The 21,953-nt window shown below is 40.8% G+C and overlaps 2 protein-coding genes and 1 long non-coding RNA gene across 5 annotated transcripts; 2 read left to right on the top strand and 1 right to left on the bottom strand.

Annotated features, from left to right (window-relative positions):
- Positions 1-1,926: 1,926 nt before the first annotated feature.
- LOC106586967 (uncharacterized) lies at positions 1,927-15,498 on the bottom strand. Its single transcript, XR_001324333.3, has 3 exons — positions 14,471-15,498; positions 8,284-8,382; positions 1,927-8,177 (listed from the first exon to the last, which is right to left on the bottom strand). It is a non-coding gene; the product is annotated as an uncharacterized LOC106586967 (long non-coding RNA).
- Positions 15,499-15,657: 159 nt separating this feature from the next.
- Positions 15,658-19,183, top strand: edf1 (endothelial differentiation-related factor 1). Of its 3 annotated transcripts, none has more exons than XM_014174729.2 (6): positions 15,658-15,988; positions 16,108-16,199; positions 16,636-16,687; positions 17,632-17,792; positions 17,965-18,058; positions 18,277-19,183. In XM_014174729.2, exons 2-6 carry the CDS (start codon positions 16,122-16,124, stop codon positions 18,336-18,338), a joined length of 447 nt encoding a protein of 148 aa, XP_014030204.1. In that variant the 5' UTR covers positions 15,658-15,988; positions 16,108-16,121; the 3' UTR covers positions 18,339-19,183. The 3 variants fall into 3 exon arrangements, with proteins under 3 accessions (XP_014030204.1, XP_014030205.1, XP_082825420.1); XM_014174730.2 differs by having other exon boundaries at positions 15,694-15,993; XM_082969294.1 differs by having other exon boundaries at positions 15,978-16,199.
- A 1,277-nt stretch (positions 19,184-20,460) lies between these two features.
- On the top strand, positions 20,461-21,279 carry brd3os (BRD3 opposite strand). Its single transcript, XM_045708911.2, has one exon. The coding sequence runs from the start codon at positions 20,935-20,937 to the stop codon at positions 21,193-21,195; it is 261 nt and encodes an 86-aa protein (XP_045564867.1). The 5' UTR covers positions 20,461-20,934; the 3' UTR covers positions 21,196-21,279.
- Positions 21,280-21,953: the final 674 nt, after the last annotated feature.

Genomic DNA, 21,953 nt, shown 5'->3' with positions numbered 1-21,953 from the left:
TCAGAAGATCCTTTAGCATAGTTATGCTCAGAACCGATGTGGACCAGCAGCCTCTTACATGCCTTGCAGTCATGTAGGATTGGATCTTTCTGTACCTCATGTGCAAGCCATCCGCTTATATAGCTCAGGATCTCATCCTTGAAACAATCACCTTCTGCATCCCCTTTGGTAATGTAAAATCTGTGTATTGGGAAGTAATATTTATGAGTAGGCCAGCATCCCGGAGTCGCCTCTTCACTGTTGATGTTGAGACTGGTGTTTTGCGGGTACTATTTAATGAAGTTGCCAGTTGAGGACTTGTGAGGGGTCTGTTTCTCAAACTAAACACTCTAATGTACTTGTCCTCTTGCTCAGTTGTGCACCGGAGCCTCCCACTCCTCTTTCTATTATGGTTAGAGACAGTTTGTGCTGTTCTGTGAAGGGAGTAGTACACAGCGTTGTCCAAGATCTTCAGTTTCTTGGCAATTTCTCGCATGCAATAGCCTTCATTTCTCAGAACAAGAATAGACTGATGAGTTTCAGAAGAAAGTTCTTTATTTCTGGCCATTTTGAGCCGGTAATTGAACCCACAAATTCTGGTGCTCCAGATACACAACTAGTCTAAAGAAGGCCAGTTTTATTGCTTCTTTAATCACCACAACAGTTTTCAGCTATGCTAACATAATTGAAAAAGGGTTTTCTAATGATAAATTAGCCTTTAGAAATGATAAACTTTGATTAGCTAACACAATGTGCCATTGGAACACAGGAGTGATGGTTACTGATAATGGGCCTCTGTACGCCTATGGAGATATTCCATGAAAGAAATCTGCCGTTTCCAGCTACAACAGTACTTTACAACATTAACTATGTCTACACTGTATTTCTGATCAATTTTATGTTATTTTAATGGACAAAAAATTGACTTTTTTAAGTGACCCCAAACTTTTGAACAGTAGTGTATATTATTTTAAATATACAGTATGTACAGTACAAGTCAAAAGGTTGGACACCTCCTCACTCCAGTGTTTTTCTTTATTTTTACTATTTTCTACATTGTAGAATAATAGTGAAGACATCACAACTATTAAATAACACATATGGAATCATGTAGTAACCAAAAAAGTGTTAAACAAATCAAAATATATTTTATATTTGAGATTCTTCAAAGTAGCTACTCTTTGCCTTGATGACAGCTTTGCACACTCTTGGTATTCTCTCACCCAGCTTCACCTGGAATGCTTTTCCAACAGTCTTGAAGGAGTTCCCACATATGCTGAGCACTTGTTGGCTGCTTTTCCTTTACTCTGCGGTCCAACTCATCCCAAACCATCTCAATTGGGTTGAGGTTCGGTGATTGTGGAGGCCAGTGTAAGGCGTGGGTGTTTGCTGACGAGGAATCAAGTGCAGGAAGCAGCGATTCAGGGTATTGGCTTTAATAGGCACAATGGCTAAACGACAAGCCAACCCAAATAGCGCACAGAGCGCTCCACCAAACAAAGTGCCCCAAACACAAGGGACAAAACACAGCTTGCGCAAAACACACGCACCACTGAAAATGTACAACAAACAGCGTGTCACCACGCACAGCATACAATGAAATAAATGCAATCCCGCACAAAGAAAAGGCGGACCAGCTAATATAAATAGCCCCGCTAATAACCCCCACTCAGAACAGGTGCACACAATCACAAACAGGGGAAAAACAAAAAGGGAATCAGTGGCAGCTAATAGGCCGGTGATGACGACCGCCAAGCGCCACCCGAGCAGGAGGGGGCGCCACCGTCGGTGGGAATCGTGACAGCCAGGTCATCTGATGCACTCCTTCTTGGTCAAACAGACCAGGAGTTCACTCTTCTCGATGACAGTCAATGAATCTGGGCTTCAAAATAATAATTAATACTGTATTTTAGATCACTTCTGAAAACATGCAGTCCAACAAATGAATCCTCTTGTAAGAGCAAAATGCAATATTTATTCTTACAGAAAATAAACCAATGGTGGGGGCAAGGTAGTGATGGAGGGTACTTATACATGGCAGGATATTTTTGTTTCTGTGGTGGTACAGCTGAATTCCAAGTTGTTTTATCTCCACAGAGAACCTCCACCGTCTTTTATTTCTCTGCACACTGCACTGTAGTTTGAAGAAGTTCTTTAGATGTGGAGTTAGCGACTCCATGGCCTCCAACATTGTCTTTAGTTCTACAAATTATAAAGAGGATAGATGCATGATGGTGAAATCACTATATAATTAATCCTAATGTTGTCTATTAGAAGTCGTGTTATTCCAATCTATAAGATGTTGACATACTTGGTTTTGATGACGCTTCGTCTTGTGGCAGGCCTTGTTTGTGTGACTTTGACAGCTTATTTTGCAGGAACTGTATTCTCTGAAAAAAGTAGCATCTGTATGAAATTATTAATAACTTTGTAATAAGGTGTGCGCAATCACTCAATGTGGGTGTATTATTATTATTATACTATAGACCTCTTTCAATTGAATGATGGCCTCCTCCTGCATGACACCTGTGCTACATGCTGCTTCCTCTGACACCTGAGCTTCCTGAATGCTCGTGAGGATGCCTCCTTCTGCCACCGCTGTCACCTGAGCCTCCTCCTGTCACGGTTGTCGTTTTATAGAGATGACCATAATGCAGCGGGAATATGGATGCTCATCTTTAGATTTATTAAATAAACAGAACATGAAAAAACAACAAAACAAAGAACGGCAGACGACAGTTTTACAGGCTATACGTAGCAGTGCAAAACACAACTACCCACAAAAACCCCAGGTGAAAACAAGCTCCTAATATATGACTCCCAATCAGGAACAACGACGTACAGCTGTTCCTGATCGGGAGCCACACAGACAAAGAATTAGACAAACCAGAAAACCATAGAAAACCAAAACCAGAACATACACTAAAACCCCGAAATACATAAACCAAACACCCCTTTAATACTACACACACAACCCGAACCATATGAAACAAATACCCTTCTGCCACATCCTGACCAAACTACAATACAAATACTCCCTCTACTGGTCAGGATGTGACACCTCCTGTATTCTTGTGAGGATGCCTCCTGCCACCTCTGTCACCTGACAGACCTGCACCTCCTCCTGCAGACCACCTGAACTACATTTAAAAAAATGTAACCTTAGCTGACTTGCCTAGTTAAATAAAGAATACATTCTTATTTACAATGACAGCCTACCAGAAGGCAAAATGCCTCCTGCGGGGATGGGGACTGGGATAATAAATAGTATATATTTATATACAGGACAAAACACACATCATGACAGAGACAGGACAACAACAGCATGGCAGCAACATATGAAAACACAGCATGGTAGTAACACAACATGACAACAGCATGGTAACAACACAACATGGTAGCAGCACAAAACATGGTACAAACATTATTGGGCACAGAGAACAGCACAAAGGGCAAGAAGATATAAACAACAATACATCACGCGAAGCAGCCACAACTGTCAGTAAGTGTCCATGATTAAGTCTGAATGAAGACTCTTTTTTGCAGCTCATTCCAGTTGCTAGCTGCAGTGAACTGAAAAGAGGAACGACCCAGGGATGTGTGTGCTTTGGGGACCTTCAACAGAATGTGACTGGCAGAACGGGTGTTGTATGTGGATGAGGGCTGCACTAGATATCGCAGATGGGGGGAATGAGGCCTAAGAGGGTTTTATAAATAAGCATCAACCAGTGGATCTTGCGACGGGTATACAGAGATGAGCAGTTTACAGAGTAGTACAGTGATGTGTCCTATAAGGAGCATTGGTGGCAAATCTGATGGACGAATGGTAAAGAACATCTAGCCGCTCGAGAGCACCCTTACCTGCCAATCTATAAATTACGTCTCCGTAATCTAACATGGGTAGGATGGTCATCTGAATAAGGGTTAGTTTGGCAGCTGTGGTGAAAGAGGAGCGACTACGATAGATGAAACCAAGTCTAGATTTAACCTTAGCCTAAAGCTTTGACATGTGCTGACAGAAGGACAGTGTACCGTCTAGCCATACTCCCAAGTACTTGTATGAGGTGACTACCTCAGGCTCTAAACCCTCAGAGGTAGTAATCACACCTGTGGGGAGAGGGGCATTGTTCTTACCAAACCACATGACCTTTGACTTGGAAGGTGTTCAGAACAAGGTTAAGGGCAGAGAAAGCTTGTTGAAAACTAAGAAAACTGTTGTAGAGCGTTTAACACAAAATCCGGAGAGGGGCCAACTGAGTATGAGACGGTATCATCTACATATAAATGGATGAGAGAGCTTCCTACTGCTTGAGCTATGTTGTTGATGTAAATTGAGAAAAGTGTGGGGCCTAGGATCGAGCATTGGGGTACTCCCTTGGTGACAGGCAGTGGCTGAGACAGCAGATGTTTTGACTTTATACACTGCACTCTTTGAGAGAGGTAGTTAGCAATCCAGGCCAAAGACCCCTCAGAGACACCAATACTCCTTGGCTGGAAAACAAGAATGGAATGGTCTACCGTATCAAAAGCTTTGGCCAAGTCAATAAAAATAGCAGCACAACATTGCTTAGAATCAAGGGTAATGGTGACATCATTTAAGGCCTATAAGGTTGCAGTGACACATCCATAACCTGAGCGGAAATCAGATTGCGTACCCGAGGGAATACTATAGACATCAAGAAAGCCAGTCAGTTGATTATTGACAAGTTTTTCCAACACTTTTGATAAACGGGGCAAAATAGAAATTGGCCTATAGCAGTTAGGATCCGTTTGATCTCCCCCTTTAAATAAAGGATGCACTGCCTTCCAAGCAATGGGAACCTCCCCAGAGAGGAGAGACAGGTTAAAAAGGTCAGAGATAGGCTTGGAAATGATAGGGGCAGCATCATTAAAGAAGAAAGGGTCTAAACCATCTGACCCAGATGTTTTTTGGGGTCAAGTTTAATGAGCTCCTTTAACACCTCGGACTCAGTGACCGCCTTCAGGGAGAAACTTTGTAGCGGGGGAAAAATAGGGAGGAACATCGGGGATAATTGCATTAGAAGTGGTGGGAGATTAGGAAATGTTGGACAGGCAAGGAGGCATGGCAGAGTCAAATAGGAATCCTGACTTAATGAAGTAGTGATTAAAGAGCTCAGCCATGTGCTACTTGTCAGTAACAACCACATCATCCACATTACGGGACATGGGCAACTGTGAGGAGGAGGGTTTATTCTCCAGGTTTTGAACCGTTTTCCAGAACTTCTTGGGGTTAGACCCACAGATAGAGAACTGCTCCTTACAGTAACTAACTTTGGCCTTCCGGATAGCCTGAGTGAACTTATTTCAAATTTGCCTGAGTATGCATGTGCCGAGTGATTTTCCAAATGGAATTCATGAGGTGGAGTAATAATCTGAGCCAGATCAGTCGAACCAGGGGCAGAATCTGTTTTTTATTCACATTTTCTTTATGGGTGCGTATTTGTTAATGATACCATGAAAATATCAAAAACGAAGGTCCAAGCATCTTTGACATTTGGGATCAAGCTGATTCTATACCAATTTACAGAGGCCAGGTCATGAAGGAAGGCTTGATCATTAAAGTATTTTTGCAGGCGTCTATGACAAATCAGGATAGGTCGTTTCACTGAGCAGCCATTACGAACACAGGCTGTGAAACAGTGATCACTAAGGTCATTACAGAAAACACCAGACTGATACCTATCAGAATTATTTATAAGGATAACATCAAGGAGAGTAGCCTTTTCTGGGTGTTTGAAGTCATATCTTGTGGGATTGGTAATAAACTGAGAAAGATTTAAGGAGTCCCATTGCTTTTGAACTTGGTCAGGTGGTTTAAGCATGTCCCAGTTTAGGTCACCTAGCAGTACAAATTCAGACTTAGTGTAAGGGGCCAGGAGAGAGCTTAGCAGTAGCTAAGCAGCAGCACCGGCCTGTTAGGGCACAGGCCGGTGCTGATGGTAGCCGATAACACCCAGCAACAGTCAACAAAGAGTTATTTGAATGTTTAATGCATAAAACCAGCAAATCAAATTGTTTGGGTACAGACTTGGTGGAGACAACCGAGCACTGAAGGTGTTCCTTGGCAAAGATTGTCACTCCACCACCTTTCCAAGATCTGTCTTGCCGAAAAAGGTTATAACCAGAAAGGTCAACATCAGTGTTCAAAACACTCTTTCTTAACCACGTCTCAGTAATGACCAACACATCTGGATTGGAGCTGTGAAGCCACACTTTCAATTGATCAATTTTAGGTAATAAGCTTCTACTGTTAATGTGCAGAAATCATTGAAGCAGATATCAGAGCCCAAATTAGAATTGGGTCTAGCAACAGTAGATGGGTCAGGATGATGTTATCCTTACTGCTGATTATATCTGGAAATGTGCATGTACACCCTGGCCCATCTACTGTTGCTAGCCTCAAGAGAGCTAATATTAATAATATGCATGTCAGTCTCTCCTGGCTCAAAGTGGAGGAGAGATTGACTTCATCACTGCTTGTATTTGCGAGAGGTATTGGCATGTTGAATGATGAGCTGTCTGTTTGAACTACTGGTGCAGAGCTCGGACACCCATGCAAACCCCACAAGACACGTCACAAGAGGTCTCTTCACAGTCCCCAAGTCCAGAACAGACTATGGAAGGATCACAGCACTAAATAGAGCCATGACTACATGGAACTCATGCAAGCAGTAACATTTGATTTAAAAAACAGGTAAAAAAAACACCGTATGGAACAGTGGGGACTGTGAAGCAACACAAACATAGGCACAGACATATACAAACACACACACACCACACGTGGTTTTTGTACAGTATATACAGAGGTTTACATACAGTTGAAGTCAAAGTTTACATACACTTAGGTTGGAGTCATTCAAACTTGTTTTTCAACCACTCCACAAATTTCTTGTTAACAAACTATAGTTTTGGCAAGTCGGTTAGGACATCTTTGTGCATGACACAAGTAATTTTTTCAACAATTGTTTACAGACAGATTATTTCACTTATAATTCACTGTATCACAATTCCAGTGGGTCAGAAGTTTACACACACTAAATGAACTGTGCCTTTAAACAGCTTGGAAAATTCCAGAACATGATGTCATGGCTTTAGAATCTTCTGATAGGCTAATTGACATCATTTGAGTCAATTGGAGGTGTACCTGTGGATGTATTCCAAGGCCTACCTTCAAACTCAGTGCCTCTTTGCTTAACATCATGGGAAAATCAAAAGAAATCAGCCAAGAACTCAGAAAGAAATTGTAGACCTCCACAAGTCTGGTTCATCCTTGGGAGCAATTTCCAAACTCCTGAAGGCACCACGTACATCTGTGCAAACAATAGTATGCAAGTATAAACACCATGGGACTACGCAGCTGTCATACCACTCAGGAAGGAGACGCATTCTGTCTCCTAGAGATGAATGTACTTTTGTGTGAAAAGTGCAAATCAATCCCAGAACAACAGCAAAGGACCTTGTGAAGATGCTGGAGGAAACGGGTACAAAAGTATCTATATCCACAGTAAAACGTGTCCTATATCGACATAACCTGAAAGGCCACTCAGCAAGGAAGAAGCCACTGCTCCAAAACCGCCATAAAAAAAGCCAGACTACGGTTTGCAACTGCACATGGGGACAAAGATTGTACTTTTTGGAGAAATGTCCTCTGGTCTGATGAAACAAAATAGAACTGTTTGGCCATAATGACCATCGTTATGTTTGGAGGAAAAAGGGGGAGGCTTGCAAGCCGAAGAACACCATTCCAACCGTGAAGCACAGGGGTGGCAGCATCATGTTGTGGGGGTGCTTTGCTGCAGGAGGGACATGTGCACTTCACAAAATAGATGGCTTCACGAGGAAGAAAAATGATGTGGATGTATTGAAGCAACATCTCAAGACATCAGACAGGAAGTTAAAGCTTGGTCGCAAATGGGTCTTCCAAATGGACAATGGCCCCAAGCATACTTCCAAAGTTGTGGCAAAATGGCTTAAGGACAACAAAGTTGTAGGTATGGAATTGTGATTTGGAATCAAGGTTTTGATGTTGAGGTTAGTGTCATGTATAAATCCTTGCAAAAAAAATGCAGGTTTATCTGCTGCTTCCTCTGCTGGAGCTTGGTCCACGCTCTCTTTCACTCTCATATTCTCTCTCACTTTCTCACCAAAAACTCCAAGATCTGCTTCCCTGTCCTCTCCTTCAAAAATAGACAATTCAAGACTTTAAACCTGTTGCATTGATATAAAACAATAATGATGCATCTTTAATTGCTAATCTACAAACTTTATAGTTGACTTACTTACTTTTCTACTACGCCGTACATCTGTTGCAGATCCAGGGGGTGGATTCCTGCAAAGTTTTCTGGTAGGTATTGCCTCAGAGGACAGTGTCTTCCATGAACCCTGTTGAAAGAGAGATATTTTCAACAGAAATGTTTCAGATATGACTGAAATTCATTTTTATTGACAAAGATAGTAGCTCTACATAATCAGAATAAAACACTCTTCAAAGTGCTCCTCGCACACAGCATAAACCCCATTCTTCAGGTAATCGAAGGACTTCTTCAGACTGATGTCCCTACTAGAGGTCGACCGATTAATCGGAATGGCCGATTACTTAGGGCCAATTTCAAGTTTTCATAACAATCAGTAATCGGTATTTTTGGCCACCAATTTATTTACACCTTTATTTAACTAGGCAAGTCAGATTAAGAACACGTTCTTATTTTCAATGACGGCCTAGGAATGGGGGTTAACTGCCTTGTTCAGGGGGGATTCGGGGATTCGTTTTTGCAACCTTCTGGTTACTAGTCCATCGCTCTAACCACCTGCCTTACATTGCACTCCACAAGGAGCCTGCATGGCAGGCTGACTACCTGTTACGCGAGGGCAGCAAGAAGCCAAGGTAAGTTGCTAGCTAGCATTAATCTTATAAAAAACTATCAATCTTAACATAATCACTAGTTAACTACACATGGTTGATGATATTACTAGTTTATCTAACGTGTCCTGCGTTGCATATAATCGATGCGGTGCCTGTTAATTTCTCATCGAATCACAGCCTACTTCGACAAACGGGTGATGATTTAACAATTGCATTTGCGAAAAAAGCACTGTCGCTGCACCAATGTACCTAACCATAAACATCAATGCCTTTCTTTAAAATCAATACCCAAGTATATATTTTTAAACCTGCATATTTAGTTAATATTGCTGGGTGCTTAGGCTCGTTGTCCTGTTGCAAGGTGAACCTTCGCCCCAGTCTGAGGTCCTGAGCTCCGGTTTTTATCCAGGACCTCACTGTACTTTTCTCCATTCATCTTTCCCTCAATCCTGACTAGTCTCCCAGGTAAAATGCTGCTTAAATGTTTCTGTGTCCATATCAACCTCTGTCCCAAAGCAATATGAATGTCTAGTTTTAAATTTGGTACTTGGTAATAATGCTCGTTTAACTCTAAGAGGGGTATATCGCCCCCCCTCAGCTCCTCCTTGTACTCTATGCAAATTATCTGATATACTGTCTAATTATGCAAACTCTGAATTACTGATTTTGGGAGATTTTAACCTGGATTGGCTTTCACCAGTATCCGATAAATTAAAAGACATTTGTACTGAGCTAAATCTAACTCAGCTGATAACTAAACCAACCCGTCCCAACTTTAAGAACCCAGTAAAATCTACTCTACTAGACATTATTCTAACAAATACCCCCCATAAATACACAGCCAGTGGGGTTTTTGCAAATGATATCAGTGACCACTGCCCTATTGCTTGTATTAGAGATACCAGGCTGAAACACTCTGATCCCTGTATAATCTCTAAGAGAAATTATAAACATTTCTCACAGCAAGCTTTTACCCTTGACTTATATCACTCTGAGTTTTTATCCACTTGCTGTTTTCTGGACCCGGTTTTAGCCCTTGCTTTTTTCTCTTCTATTGTTACCTTTATGTCTGATAAACATGCCCCGCTTAAGAATCACAGAGTAAGAAACCGAACCAGTTCTTGGTTCTCTCCTGAATTGTCAGGTATTTTCCTGCAAAAGAATCGGGCCTGGGCCTTGGCGAGGAAAACAGGTACTCCAGCTGATTGGCTGTTTTTTAGGCAATTGAGAAATAAATGTACTGCAGCTGTCAAAAAGGCAAAATCAAATTACTTCCTTAATGCTATGACAGATTCTGCAGGAGATCCTGCAAAATTCTAGAAAACCGTTAATTCACTGAAACGGGGGAATTCTGCTGTTTCTCTTCCTAAGCAAATTACCTCAGATTCCTGTATCCTAAGTGAAAAAAATGATATTTGTGATGCTTTTAATAAGCATTTCATCTCTGCTGGTTTTTTATTTGAAAGGAAAAGTGGCCATTGTGGCACTGGCCAGTTAGTTGATTTTTCGTCTTGCTTTTCAACCGTTACGCTGAAAAATGGTAACCCTGTTTTTAGTTTCCAGAAAATAACCGAAGCAGAGGTTCTAGCTGCCCTGTGTGCCATTGATACTAAGAAATCCTTAGGCGCTAACAATTTAGACCCGTTCTTACTTAAGTGTGCTGCACCTATCATTGCTGGTTCAGTGACACACATTTTTAAACTAACATTAAGCACAGGAATTATCCCTAAGGTGTGGAAAGCAGCTTTTGTTCTGCCATTACATAAGGGAGGTGACGGTAGTGATTTGGATAACTATCGACCCATCTCTAGGCTCCCTTCTCTGGCAAAGAACCTAGAATCTATAGTCAACAAACAGTTACAGTCTTTTCTTTCTGCTAACAGTATTCTTAGCACCAATCAATCTGGTTTTAGATCTAAACACAGTACCACATCGGCCACTATGCTTGTTGTAAATGATATTGCAAATGCCTTAGATGATAGAAAGCACTGTGCTGCGTTGTTTGTAGATTTGTCAAAAGCTTTTGACACTGTAGACCATGCTATCCTTTTGAGTAAGCTGTCTTCTATAGGAGTGGGCACTGATGCCTGCCGATGGTTTTATGACTATCTTAAAGATAGAACTCAGGCCGTCATGGTCGACGGGGTCAAGTCTGACTCCTTACAGTTACTTAAAGGGGTCCCTCAGGGTTCAATAATTGGCCCACTATTGTTCTCACTTTATATAAACAACATTGGTGATGATGTCAGATATTGTAAATCCCATTTATATGCAGATGACACAGTGATGTACTCTATTGCTCCAACAGCGGACCAAGCTTTAATGCAGTTGGAGTCTGATTTTAGGATACTACAGGGGTCTCTTTTACAGCTTAAACTTGTTTTAAACGCTAAGAAAACAAATGTCATGTTTTTTTTCTAGGTCTAAACTCTCAGTTAGAAACACTTTTGTAATCACTAGCTTGGATGGTACTCAAATCAAACAGGTCTCTGCATATAAATATTTAGGGGTATGGTTAGATGATAGGCTTCTTTTAAAAAACATGTTACTGAATTGGGAAAAAAGCTCAAATTCAAGATAGGGTTCCTTTACAGAAACAGGGCTTGTCTGTCCTTTGTAAATAGAAAACAAATTGTGCAGGCTACTTTTATGTCCGTTTTAGATTATGGTGATATTATCTATATGCATGCATCGGCAAACACATTAAAACCACTGGATGCTATTTACCATTGTGCACTCAGGTTTATCACGGGTGATAGTTACAAAACTCATCACTGTATCCTATATCAACATGTGGGTTGGGCCTCTATCTTTGAGGCGAGAGCAACATGCTCTCTTGTTTATTTATAAAGCGCTTCTTTTAAAACTACCTCCATATATATCATCATTAATTTCCACTAGATATACAAATTCTAAAACCAGATCACAGATGTGGATTACATTAGAGACTCCTGCGGTCTCCACAGAGTTGGGTAGGACTGCCTTTAGTTCCTTTGCGCCTTATTTATGGAACAAACTGCAGATCCAACTTAAGTTAGACACTCTGGTGTCCCTTGCCCATTTCAAAAATATTATGGAGGATCAATATGATGTTGTCTGTGATTGTTTCTGTTGAATTGTGTCTTTGTTTTGTATGTTTGAAATGTTCTTGTCTGTATGCCTAAAACTGTACATGTCAACATGTTTACACAGGGCACAGCCGTAAAAGAGATCCAGTTCTCAGTCTGTTTTCCCTGTTAAAATAAAGATTTAAAAAAATATATATATATGGCAGTTGGCAACCAACTTTAAGGTGAATTACTACCACCAACTGGACTGGAGTGTGGACCTCAGTTCAACCTTTATGTATACATTTATTTTTCAACGCTCGCGCACACGATGCAGGTGGTGTGGTCAGCGTGTAAGGCTGTAACGTAACAAAATGTAGAAAAAGGGAAGGGGTCTGAATACTTTCCGAATGCAATGTATATGGACTCTATCCCCGTAGTCTTCTGACTTCTGGGGGTCTACATTTTCAGTTGCTGCTTTCTTGAACCTCCTGATTGCTCTTTTGAAGTGATGCTCTAATTCTACACATGGTGCATGTCTTTCTTTTTGCATCATTTTCCTATTGAGAGGGGATGCATGCTCAATGTGTTCTTCCAGGTTGTGATCAAATGCTCTTTATTTTCATGGTTTCTATATGTTCTATATTTTTCACCACGATAACTGGCCTTTCATAAATGTCTGTTAAATGTACAACCTTTTGAGTTTAGTCTATTTTCTGAAGATGCATATAATTATAGTATTTTATGGTATTCTGAACTAATCTGATCATAGGGCAACAGAACTGAAGTTGTTGCCTATACAATGTCTTACAGACATCAACCATAACTTAAGAGGTACTTAATGGTGTTCTACAGCTGGATAAATTGCTTTGCAATGACCCAGTGTCACAAATGATGGCTCCTATTGATTGTGCAGCATACCCTGGGATACCATTGGATGTAATTTAGCTGGGCACATTAGTCAACTAACGTTAGCTAGCCATGCTGCCTCATCATGCTAGTTGTGGTATACTCAGCTATTGTTTCATTACTGGTAGCATGTTTTATCTATCTGTGATCACCAGTGATCATTGCTTAAGTGATTGATTAGATGGGTAGTCATGGATACAGCACACTATTGATTACAGCGATAGACATGTGCCTCACCATGCAATAATTAATCCAAATGCATCTTCTCTTTATTTATTATATACCTTTCAACGTCTGTTGGAAATTGGAAAACTGATTTTCCTCCCTTTCTCTGGACAGTATTGCAGCCGATTGCTGCACATAGCCTCATCTTTCCATCTCGTAATAATTGCAGTTGTTATTGGGATCTTTGACAAACACATGAGATTCCAGCTCAACAATTTCATAATCAAGCGAGAAATTAGCTTTGCGTAATGATTTGTTTTTTATTTTGCTTCCCCTCCCCCTAAACAAAATCATAAAGAACATTTTACATTTATTGATGACGTATGTGTCTTATCGTGAATTTTTTATTTTATTTTCCCGAGACGTTGGACTAGTAGTGGAAAAACGTACAAAGACATCGATTTCTAGCTGTTTAAGCCAAGTACGTTTTTTTGTTGTTGTTATTTGTGAGTTGAGAATTAGCTAGCTATCACCAAGAAGAGGACAAGTACCATTTGTGCGCTACTGAATATGCATGACATTTTTCATTACGAAAACGCCCAGTACATAGTGCACTCGTCCTAAACAAAGTAATCTCTATAAACAATTTGGTAAGTCTACCAACCTTAGTGCACTCTGTTTGATACAGATTTTAGTTTTGGAAACATAAAACTGTATGTAGATCAAATGTTTAATTGATTAGAAAATTTGCAGAATGTCAGCCAAAAACCATCTAGTTCCAGTTTCTCCCACTGTGGCCAATGGTCTTCCTCACATCACCATATTTTGTAGTGAGTGGAAACGCCAACCGGATGCTTCACATTTATACATCCAGTGAAATCGGTATCCTTGTTCTATCTGTGAGATTATGGGTGTGTTCGTAAATTCACTCTGAAGTGCCAGAAGGCGTTTGTAAATTCAGAGCATAGTCAGATTGTCCAAATCAAATCAAATGTTTTTGGTCACATACACATGGTTAACAGATGTTATTTCTAGTGTAGCGAAATGCTTATGCTTCTAGATCCAACAGTGCAGCAGTATCTAACAGGTAATATCTAACAATTCCACAACAAAACCTAATATCTAACAAATTCCACATCAAAACCTAATATACACAATCTAGTAAAGGAATGGGATAAGAATATATAAATATAAAATATATGGATGAGCAGTGACAGAGCAGCTAAGATGCCATAGAAAGTACAGAATAGAGAGTGTAGGATACAGTATATACATATGAGATAAGTAATGCGAGATATGTAAACATTCTTAAAGTGGCATTATTAAAGTGACTAGTGTTCCATTTATTAAAGTGGCCAATGATATCAAGTCTGTAGGTAGGCAGCCGCCTCTCTGTGCTAGTGATGGCTGTTTAACAATCTGATGGCCTTGAGATGGAAGCTGTTTTTCAATCTCTCTGTCCCAGCTTTGATGCACCTGTACTGACCTCGCCTTCTGGGCGGAAGCGGGGTGAACAGGCAGTGGCTCGGTTGGTGGTTATTGCCCTTGATGATCTTTTTTGCCTTCCTGTGACATCTGGTGTTGTAGGTGTCCTGGAGGGCAGGTAGTTTGCTCCCGGGGATGCGTTGTGCAGACCGCACCACCCTCTGGAGAGCCCTGCGGTTGTGGGCGGTACCAGGCAATGATACAGCAGGACAGGATGCTCTCGATTGTGCACCTGTAAAAGTTTGTGAGGGTTTTCGGTGACAAGCCACATTTTTTCAGCCTCCTGAAGTTGAAGAGGCCTGTCAGGAAGTCCAGGACCCAGTTGCGCAGGGCGGGGTCGAGACCCAGGGACTCAAGCTTTATGATGAGGGTACTATGGTGTTGAATGCTGAGCTGTAGTCAATGAACAGCATTCTTACATAGGTATTCCAACTACATAGGTAGTCCATTTGTAAATGCAGAGCATTTCGCTCTGGGAGTGTTCAGTGCGCACACTGGACGCTCTGACCAAGGAGTAGTTTATTGGCTCAATTGCCAACTTCCTTGTACTGTACCCCGTGGTTATGAGAAAATGGCACTGGTGATTGAGGTTTGGCTTCCTTATGAAGGCTATGTAACCCTTTCCGTGGCAATATGGTCCCGTGTGGCTCAGTTGGTAGAGCATGGTGTTTGCAACGCCAGGGTTGTGGGTTTGATTCCCACGGGGACCAGTATGGAAAGAAAAAAAATGTATGAAATGTATGCATTCACTACTGTAAGTCGCTCTGGATAAGAGCGTCTGCTAAATGACTAAAATGTAAATGTAAAAATGAGTAGGGTTGATCTGAGCTTTCTGACCTCACAATGGCAGTCAAGTACCCAAGCTAACTGGGTAAAGTTAGCTAGCCTGTAGCTACTTCTGTAAATAAATGAGAGAACACCCCACTCTGACCATTCTTCTCACCCTAGCAGAGCTGGTTAGGCTGTTTTAATATTATGTAGACTAGAGCGTTGGTAACTAACTAACTGTGCTGCTGAAATCAAATTAATGACGTTTTGTTGCCGACGTTTACTGACACTGGTCATATTAAACAGGTGTTTTACGTTCGTAAATCCATCAGTTATTTTGCACTGCGCTCTGATAGCGAATAGATAGCCAGAGTTAATTTACGAACGTACCCTACGTTGAAAACAACGTTCGGCCATCTTGGAGGCTATCTCCAGTTCATATGCCGTGTTCAAAACAACAGGGAGCTCGGTCCGACGTCTGAGTGTTCAAACAATTGGAAACTCGGGGGAAAAAACTAAATCCGACTGGGAAAAATCGATTTGAACGGCCATCCAACACGGAATTCCTACTCGGGAACTCTGGCCTCTTTCTAGAGCTCCGACCTGAAAATCACTGACTTCTTGATTTGACCTCGTATTTTTCCGAGTTCCTAGTTGTTTTGAATGCGGCATTAGTATTGCTCAATGCGTATAGGACGTATGTGACGTCATTATAGAACTCCTGTGAACGGCGGCGTCGACTGACTATTCGGTAGTGTACGGTACTTTCATAGTTACCACGTTATATTAGCGAGCGCTAAAGTTATCGTATAGCATACTGACTTTACATTTGTATCTAAACCAACCTGTTTATACATTGTTTCCATCAAGGTAAACTCAAAAACATGGCAGAAAGTGACTGGGATACCGTGACCATACTGAGGAAGAAGGGACCAACTGTCGCACAGTCGAAGTCGAAACAGGTAGCTAACGTTAGTTTAGGTAGAAGCAGGCTTGGGCTAATGCGTTTGCGAACGTTAGCTGATTACTAGCGTAGTCTGGCTAGACAGCGTCTGAACTGTCAGTGAACTGGCTATCTTTTGGCTTAAACTATTTGCATTTTTTTAAAGTCTTACTAGCTGTCTACCCTGCTAGCTTATTTGCATTCGCACTTGAAATAAGTTGTCCAGAAATGGTTCCAAATGTACCTAGCTAGCGTTACTATACTGTAGCTAGTTATGTTAAACAAATATGGTGGTGGTGGTATTATTTATTATTATTATTATTATTATTATTGACTTTCCCTTTAAACGGTGTGTGTCTTGTAATGTGGCTAACGTTTAACAAGTTAAAATGTATGAACTTTCTACACAGTCAGGACACATTGACACAACAATGTGATACGTTACTGTCGTTTAGGCTGTTGCAGCAGCTCAAAGACGTGGAGAAGAACTTGATACCACTAAGAAATGTAAGAACTCCCATCAATTGTGTTATCTTTTGGTTTGGTAGGATGTTGTACCATGTCTGTGGTTGTGCTTATTATTCAATGTTGAGATAAGATGGATATCTTGCTACACACACCATCTCAATAATGTCATCAAGGCCTTGAGTTTTTACTACATTTTTGTTCTTTACTGCCAATTAGATTTTCATTATCTCCAATGATGGCCGTATTGAGCAAATGTTTGAATTGTGTACTGAAGCGGAGTAAACGTATTCATATTTAAGCACAAACGCACATTTTTGTCTGCGACATAAGTCTAGAAATCAAGTTATTTAAATCTGCCAATACAGGTTAGACATTTTGTATATTCATATAGTGCCATTTTGTATGATATGTAACTAAAGGGGCCACCCATTCTTTCGACAACTAGGCTACATCAGAGCAGACTGCTGTAAAACTCTGACATAAGACAATCTTGATTCTTGGGATCCACAGGGTGTACTTTTTCCAGCCTAGTTGTAACATACAGTAGTTGATTAAACTCAAGTGCTTTATGATTAGTTGAGTCAAGTGTGTCTACTGGGCTGAAACAAAAGCCTGCGGACCATGTGGGTCCCCAGGATCAGGAATGAAGAACAGAGGGTGGTCCATTTTGTTTCAGTCTTGTATCTTAGAATACATTTAAAATCGTGCAGCATTGGCCTGATAGTCCCAATAATTAGATATTGTTGTTGAATTTGTTAGCTTGTTACCCAGAGTTTCCCAAACTTGGTCCTCTGGACCCCAATGGGGGCACATTTTGGTTTTTGCCTTAACACTACACAGATGATTCAAATTATCAAAGCTGGGTGATTTAGTTGATTATTTAAATAATCTATGTAGTGCTAGGGCAAAACCCAAAATGTACACCCCTTGGTCACGAGCGCTGAGTTTGGGAAACCCTGCTATTACCTTTCTCTCCTTCTCAGGGGCTGCAGGACAAAACAAACAGCACGTGATCACCAAGAATACAGCAAAGCTTGACAGAGAGACTGAAGAGCTTCAACACCAAAGAGTATCTCTGGAGGTGGGCAAGGTCATCCAACAAGGCCGGCAAAATCAGGGCCTGACACAGAAAGACCTGGCCACTGTAAGTACACTCTCCCAAATGTGGATGAAGAGATTAAAATAAAGGAACTCAGTTCATTTTCACTGAGGGTTGTTTATTGAAGTGTATTTACCTTGGCTTAGCAGGGCTTGGATCAAATAAATGTTCTATACCAGTCATGGATATGTTGTTGGTCTTTTCTTTTCTTTTTTAGAAAATCAATGAAAAACCACAGATAATTGGAGACTACGAATCTGGAAAGGCTATCCCCAATAACCAAGTCATGGGAAAGATTGAAAGAGCAATTGGTGAGCTTTATTTACAGGTCTTTTTTATGTCATAGCTTCATATCACCCTTCTTGCAACATAGGCCTGTTTGACACCATTATTTGGTTATTTTTGAACTAACTAGTCTGATTACAAACATATTTGATTATATCAGTATCACTAATGGAACAATAAAGCCCAGGTGTTTCGAGATGGTGTCAACAAAAATCTGAGTGTTTTTCCTCCATGTTATCCATAGGACTGAAGTTGCGTGGGAAGGACATTGGGAAACCCTTGGAGGCAGTCCCAAAGAAAAAGTGAAGGCAATGCCTTGAAGCAGCTTAGCCTACAGTACTACCACCACAGCTGACAGCCTTGTCAATTCTCTGGAGAGCTAGCACCATCTTAACCAGTTTATTTAATTAACTTGGGCTGCTACTTTCTTTTACTGCCCTGATTCCAGTAATCAAGCTTGTGGGACCTGATTTAAACAATATTGCATAACTAGATTCAAATGTATTGTGGTTTTGTTTTGCATCTGGCTTTCAGCAAACCACAAGAAGAGAATTGATTTTACTGAATGGTTTTAATGTCTACAACACTATATTCTATACTCCCTGAGGTCTGTCTCCATGCACGTTCTGTGGTCATTCCCTTTCAACTAGACATGGATACGTTTGGCATTTTAGCTAAAATGTTTTATTGTAGTGTATGCTTTTCAAACATTTATGCAAGAATGCTGCTTTCATGAGCTGGTCTCTCCTGAAAAAGTGATTTATTAAATCTCCAGGGCCTAAAAAAGTTAAACTAAATAATAAAATATGGTATATGGAACCATTGTGTCGTAATCAATCATTCTACTTAGATTGATTTTTGGACACAATGTTGCCATAAGCTGTATGTCCACCAGATGCACATTTGTTTTGCGATATGTTGTTTTTGCCGGATGTGTAGCTTGCATTTTCTGTACTAGATGCACATGTGCTTCGCAAGGTTGCAGAACGGTTTGCAGCATGGAGAAGATCATTTTCGCCCTGATCGACCAAAGCAAATTATTATAACAGATTAAAGTTATTCTCCTATTGACCTACTGGTTACATAGGCTGGGTGAGATACTAACAGACAATTCAGCATTACTGAACAAAAATAAATATAACATGAAACAATTTAAGATTTGACTGAGTTACACTTCATATGAGGAAATCGGTCAATTGAAGTAAATTCATTAAGCTCTAATCTATACATTTCACATGACTGGAACTACAACATCTACAGCATCTGTTGGTCAGAGATACCTTTAAAAAAAAAAAAGTAGTGGTGTGGATCAGAAAACTAGTCAAGATCTGGTGTGACCACCATTTGCCTCATGCAGCACAACACATCTTTGCATACTGTTGATTGTGGCCTGTGGAACGTTATCCCACTCTTCAATGGCTGTGTGGAGTTGCAGGAATTGGAACACACTGTCTTACACGTCAATCCAGAGCATCCCAAGCAAGCTCAATGGGTGACATTTCTGGTGAGTATGCAGGCCATGGAAGAACTGGGACATTTTCAGCTTACAGAAATTGTGTACAGATCCTTGCGCCATGGGGCCATGCATTACAATGCTGAAACATGAGGTGATGGCAGCGGATGAATGGCACGACAATGGGCCTCAGGATCTCATCACGGTATCTCTGCATTCAATTGCCATCGATAAAATGCAATTGTGTTTGCTGTCTAGTTTATGCCTGCTCATACCATAACCCCACAGCCACCATGGGGGCATTCTGTTCACATTGACAACAGCAAACCGCTCTCACACAACGCCATACAACGTGGTGTGAGGACGGTTGGACGTACTGCCAAACTCAAACAATGTTGGAGGTGGTTTATGGTAGAGATTAACATTACATTCTCTGGCAACAGGTCTGGTGGACATTCCTGCAGTCAGCATGCTAATTGCACACTCCATCAAAACTTCAGCCATCTAACAGGGATGTAAACAAATTTGTGCACAACATTTGAGAGAAATACTATTGTTGTGCGTATTGGAATGTTTCCAAGATATTTTGTTTCAGCTCATGAAACATGGGACCAACACTTCAAATGTGTTTAGATTTTTGTTCTGTATAGTTTTCTTGTCTTCTGTCTCAATGACTATTGTAGTTCGAGACAAGAAGACACCGACTGAAGGACTTGTGTAATTTAGCATGCCATCATGCACGGCAAGCGAGTGACTTGAAATCTGTACTCTATATGAGAACCAATTAAATGTATTGATGTTGCTAGAGATTATCATTTTGGCATCTATGGTGACTCTTCCCCATAGGGAACTTTTATGAACTTCTGTTTGTACCACCGCAAGGTAATACAACGTACGAGTTGAAAATATTGAACTCGTGGTACGCACCGCAGCCTAGTGCTGGATCCCAAATTTAGCGTTGCGGACTGCTCCATTGCCAATTAATGACTTCCGCCGGAACGCTTCTGGTTGAACTTAAGCGCTGATTTAACTCTGGCATCAGCGACAAATACATCTCGGCTCAGCCATGTCTGATGAATTTGTGTTGTAAAACCTGCACCAATATTGCAAATCACTACGGAATCGCATTGAAGAAACCCAGTTGATAGACGTATATGTATTTTTTTTAAGGAAGCTGGATCGCTAACAATGACTGTTACGTTAGCAACAAGCTAGCTAACGTTATCTATATCCACAAGTACGTGTAGTCAACGTTTTACAAGGTTGGGTGTCACAACAGTATGGTTGGTGACGGTGTCATTTACTAGCTACTGCCAACCAGAAAATCTAGCTAGCTTAATCTGTCGCGCAACCCGAACCGTTTTTTCCGAGAACTACGACAACGCTGCCCTGCCCATCCAGGCAGTCAGTGGTAACAAAACAAGAGATTGGAGCGATGACGGCAACATCATGTCTGAGAGATATCCTTTAGTCGAGAAAGCCCTCTCGGAGGGCTATGCTCGGTTTAGGTTCAAGGACACGTCGCTGCTAATTTGGCAACAGCAGCAAATGGAGCTGAAACAGGGACCACCGAGTAACTACCTCAGTCGGAGTCAAAGTACGTGGTACAGTCAGTATGGAAACCAGGCAGTCGTGGTACGGGACAAACGAACTGTCACAGTGGATCCAACTGCTGACACTGGAAGTTCCAGAATATGTTTGATTATGTGACAGTTATAGTGACACATTTATTCATATGCCCTACGCTTCCATATTTGTAAACGGTTTGTGAAAAAATATATGGTGCAGACTGAAGTTGATTATTTGTGTCCTGAAAGACGTTTGCCAGGAACATGTCATGACCATTCACTGGCCGACTATGTGCTGCTCAAAGCAAAGTAAGCCTGTGTATGTACATTGGGGTATGGCAGTGTTAGCTAAGGCTTACATTGGGGCGGCAGATATCCTAGTGGTTAGGGCGTTGGACGTGTAACCGAAAGGAATCCCTGAGCTGACAAGGTAAAAATGTCGTTCTGCCCCTGAACAAGGCAGTTAACTCACTGTTCCTAGGCCGTCATTGAAAATAAGAATTTGTTTTTAACTGACTTGCCTAGTTAAAGGTAAAAAATAAAATATCATTTATTATAGCATTTTTCCATTTCAATGCAGTATTGTCAATATATGTGCTTGTCTCTCAAAAACACTTGTAACAAGACAATTGTTGCAACAGCAAGTGGAGGTTGATTATGTGTATTGTCCTGTGAAATAGAAGTCTGCACTTTCAATTCAATTTCTGTCTGTTACATACTAGAGGTCGACCGATTATGATTTTTCAACGCTGATACCGATTATTGGAGGGCCAAAAAAAGGCTGATTAATATTTTTTTTACAATGTTTTATTTTTTTTTGTGTTTATTTATTTATAATAATGACAATTACAACAATACTGAATGAACACTTATTTTAACTTAATATAATACATCAAAATC

This window comes from Salmo salar, chromosome 26 (assembly GCF_965601325.2).
Source record: "Salmo salar chromosome 26, fSalSal1, whole genome shotgun sequence".
NCBI lineage: Eukaryota > Metazoa > Chordata > Actinopteri > Salmoniformes > Salmonidae > Salmo > Salmo salar.
Note: the sequence above shows the minus strand (reverse complement) of the source record. Positions and strands in the feature narration are given on the sequence as shown.